Source organism: Formica exsecta, unplaced genomic scaffold (genome assembly GCF_003651465.1).
Source record: "Formica exsecta isolate Colony F162 unplaced genomic scaffold, ASM365146v1 scaffold133, whole genome shotgun sequence".
Classification (NCBI taxonomy): domain Eukaryota; kingdom Metazoa; phylum Arthropoda; class Insecta; order Hymenoptera; family Formicidae; genus Formica; species Formica exsecta.
The window spans coordinates 195,686-199,074 of NW_021848663.1; the positions used below are offsets into that span (position 1 = coordinate 195,686).

A 3,389-nucleotide genomic window follows, 5' to 3' on the forward strand; every position below is an offset into this window, starting at 1 on the left:
ACTTTTCTGCGAAAAAATTCTATCTCTTTATAATCTTTAAAAATAGTAAATCAAACTGCAGAATCTCTGGCACTTATGTACGAATCGAGTGTTGGCATAACTAAAATCCGATAAAGCATCGAATTATTTATTTTGCAAAATTCATGAATAATTTATCGCGCGAAATATCCTCATCTACACAATATATGTACACAATTAAAATTTTTTTTTTGATTTAACATATATCGCATAGCCTGAATAATCTACAGTCTACAAATTTTTGTGTTAATTTAATATAATATGGGTATGTTAAATGGTGACATTTATACTATATTAATATTTCAATACAAAATTGCAAAGTTCATAGCAATTTAAAATTAATTGCATGTAAAATGAATATATTTTTAATGATAAAATTAATTTAGAAAAAAAATTATTGTCCGCCTGCAGTTACTCTCACTTCTATTATAGAATAAAACCAACATTTTTTTTCCTGTAAATTTTAACAGATAAATCCTATCACCAACAATCCGGATATCTATTGTGTAAAATTAAAAATATGTGCACATTGTGTTATTTTTACACTTTTTTCAGTTGTTTTAATAATTTAACATTTGAATTTAATATTTAACACGAAAATTTTAACCAGCATATTTTCTAAGAAAATATAAATTTTCCAACTGTGTATTATGCGTATTGTATGTACGTCTATTGACTGCGATTCGACGGAATTGTCGTCGTGCGATGTAAAACGTACGGCTTCCAGGAACGGACGACGAGATGTCTGGCCGCGCGAGAGAGGAATATACCTGTATTTGGTGATCGTTGCCGCGCGAATCGATCTGAAAACCGTCCTCTATACCCCGACTATCCGCTCTTCGCGCGCGAGTAAGGATAGAGAAACTCGTTTCCAGTCGCCAAGGTCGATACACGGCGAGAAGAAGCCGGCGGCCGAGAGGGTCCCCCGGGAGTCTTCGGAATCTCGAGATTCCGAAGGACCCGTTCTACGCAGTAGAGAGCATCATACCGAGCTCCGCACATGTGCGGATGCACCTGCCGATGTATCCTCGTATCGTTGCAGTTACGAGCCTTGTTCCCCGATCATACTCGGTGTATCGAGTTAATCACCCTACTCGCCCGCGACCTCGCTAAACTAAGCCGGAGAGCGATTCTTTTTATTCTTTAGGAATTTCCGCGTCATATTTTCCAGATGCTATTCCGAATATACGTGTAGGATCTGGATACAGAATTATTTCAAACATTCAAACGTCCAAGTACACTCGGGTATATGTTTAGAGAAGACATGCCTATGATAAGTATGACTACACTTTACACGTCAGCTCTATAATCGGGTTTAATGACATTTATAGTTCTAAAACCGGCCAATTACAACTATTCCTCTGAAGAATGGAATGACCGTGATTGGCCAGCCTTAGAACTACGGATTTTATTAAACCCAATTAGGGTAACAAGAGATTAGGTATAAACGTAGTCTACGCTACAGGAATGGTCTCAAAAGGACAATCCAGGAATTCTGCTATTATCATCTCGTCGCGTATCTCGGATCGATAATAAATTAAATTCGCACTTACCGGTCTTTCCGTAGGTGCACTGGCAATAGAAGCTGCCGACGCGATCGATGCAGGTGGCGCCGTTGAAGCAGGCTGCACCTGCACAATCATCGATGTTGACGCTGCAATCGGGCCCGGTCCAGCCGTTCACGCATATGCACGAGTAACTGCCGTGCGAATTCGTGCACGTCGCCCCGTTGTGACACAAGGACGGCCGTACGGAACACTCATCCACGTCCAGCTCGCATTGCGTGCCCGTGAAGGCCGGCGGACACAGGCAAGAGTACTCGTTCACCCGGTCCATACACGTGGCACCATTTTGACAGAGATTGCCCGGACAATCGTCGATGTTCTCCTCGCAGTGGGCGCCTTGGAAGCCTGAAACACGAAAAGATCGCGATCCATTTTTATTCTCCATCTCTATTCAGAGTAAACATCAGATCTGAATCTTGAAATAAGCATTTTGCGAATAAATAGTAGCCAAAATCGATGTGCCTGAGGTACCATCAGGTAGATACATATGTAAAATGTGAAGAAGAGGTATATATAAGCGCGTAAAATAATTATATTAGAATTAATACGAATTATATATATAAACAGGTAATAAAGATCTTGTCGAAGATAAGGATAATGATAAGAGGCGACGCGCTATTATTTAAATAATTAAACTATCTTCCTTCCGTCGATAAAACAGGATCGCATGGATATATAATCGCGCTCTCAATCGCCGTAATTCGCTTTTATTGCTCGAATGCATTTGCATAAATATGATTCGCGGAGGTAATCGCGGTGCTATTAATAATCGCAAACCGCTCGGGAATATTTTCTAATCTGCGTTTAACGGGAGGGACCGGAATGGTGAAAGAAAGACGATTATCCAAAGGGAACTCATTAGCACAACACGTTCGTCGGCGCGAAAAATCGAGACGCACGGCCGTTATCGGACATTGGTTTTGCCGCATCTATCAAATCTGCGTGTCTCGATCGCCTCGACAGGCAGGCTCGAGTAAAGTAAAAAGAGATCGAGCTCTGACACGCCGAAAGAGGATATGAAGCGATGAGCTTCGATAGCCGTGAAATCGGCACTCCGACTCGCTGGGACGGATTTCTTCCGGTCTTCGTCGAGTCGCGCGAAGAAACGATAAGCAAATAGAGGCGGAATTAGAGACCGTATCTGAGACCGTGTCGCTTTGCACGCCGATTTTTACACCTTCAAACTGCCATTACGCGTAGTTCCGTCGTGAACGCCGTGTCTCGTCGGACATACGAGAAAATGCGAGCGACGAGGAATTTCCGGATTAACAGTCATTGTAAAAAAAAAAAAAAAAAAAAAAAAAAATACTGACTGAAACTTCGGACAAAGTGTCTGCATCTTTTTTGCAGACACACCGTCTGAATTTTCAGACGAAGTGATGTCTGAATTTTCAGACACATTCTTCTGAACTTTTGGAAAAACAACTCTGATGATTAGGACAGATCGTCTGACATTTCTTTCAGACACCCAGATCTGTGAAAATTCAGACAAAAATGTGTTTGAATTTTTATAAAATTTTTTTCTCGAGAGAGAGAGAGAAGATCGATGGAGATCGATGGTGGATTGGTCGAATCGACCTTGCATGACGCTCGATTATCCGCACATTACGGACCTTTATTCATTCGCCGTAGTTCGCTTTCTGCTCTCATTCTGCCGGGCAAAACAAACATTTGAACGCGCGGCGGCTAATGGATTCGCGATGGTCCGTCGTGACTTAAGAAGTCTTGCATTACATGTATATCATTACACAAACTCTTTTTGCTAACTGTGAATATATTTTCATAAAAATATAAATTATATATATA

The 3,389-nt window shown here is 41.0% G+C and overlaps 1 protein-coding gene across 1 annotated transcript in view; it reads right to left on the reverse strand.

Moving 5' to 3' along the window:
- Positions 1–1,343: 1,343 nt before the first annotated feature.
- Positions 1,344–3,389, reverse strand: part of LOC115245869 (neurogenic locus notch homolog protein 1-like) — a 60,192-nt gene continuing 58,146 nt past the window's right edge. The window contains exons 2-3 of the mRNA XM_029824362.1: positions 1,572–1,928; positions 1,344–1,417 (exon numbers count right to left, since the gene is read on the reverse strand). Coding sequence (XP_029680222.1) covers positions 1,344–1,417; positions 1,572–1,928 — 431 coding nt within the window. The remainder of the gene's footprint in view (positions 1,418–1,571; positions 1,929–3,389) is intronic.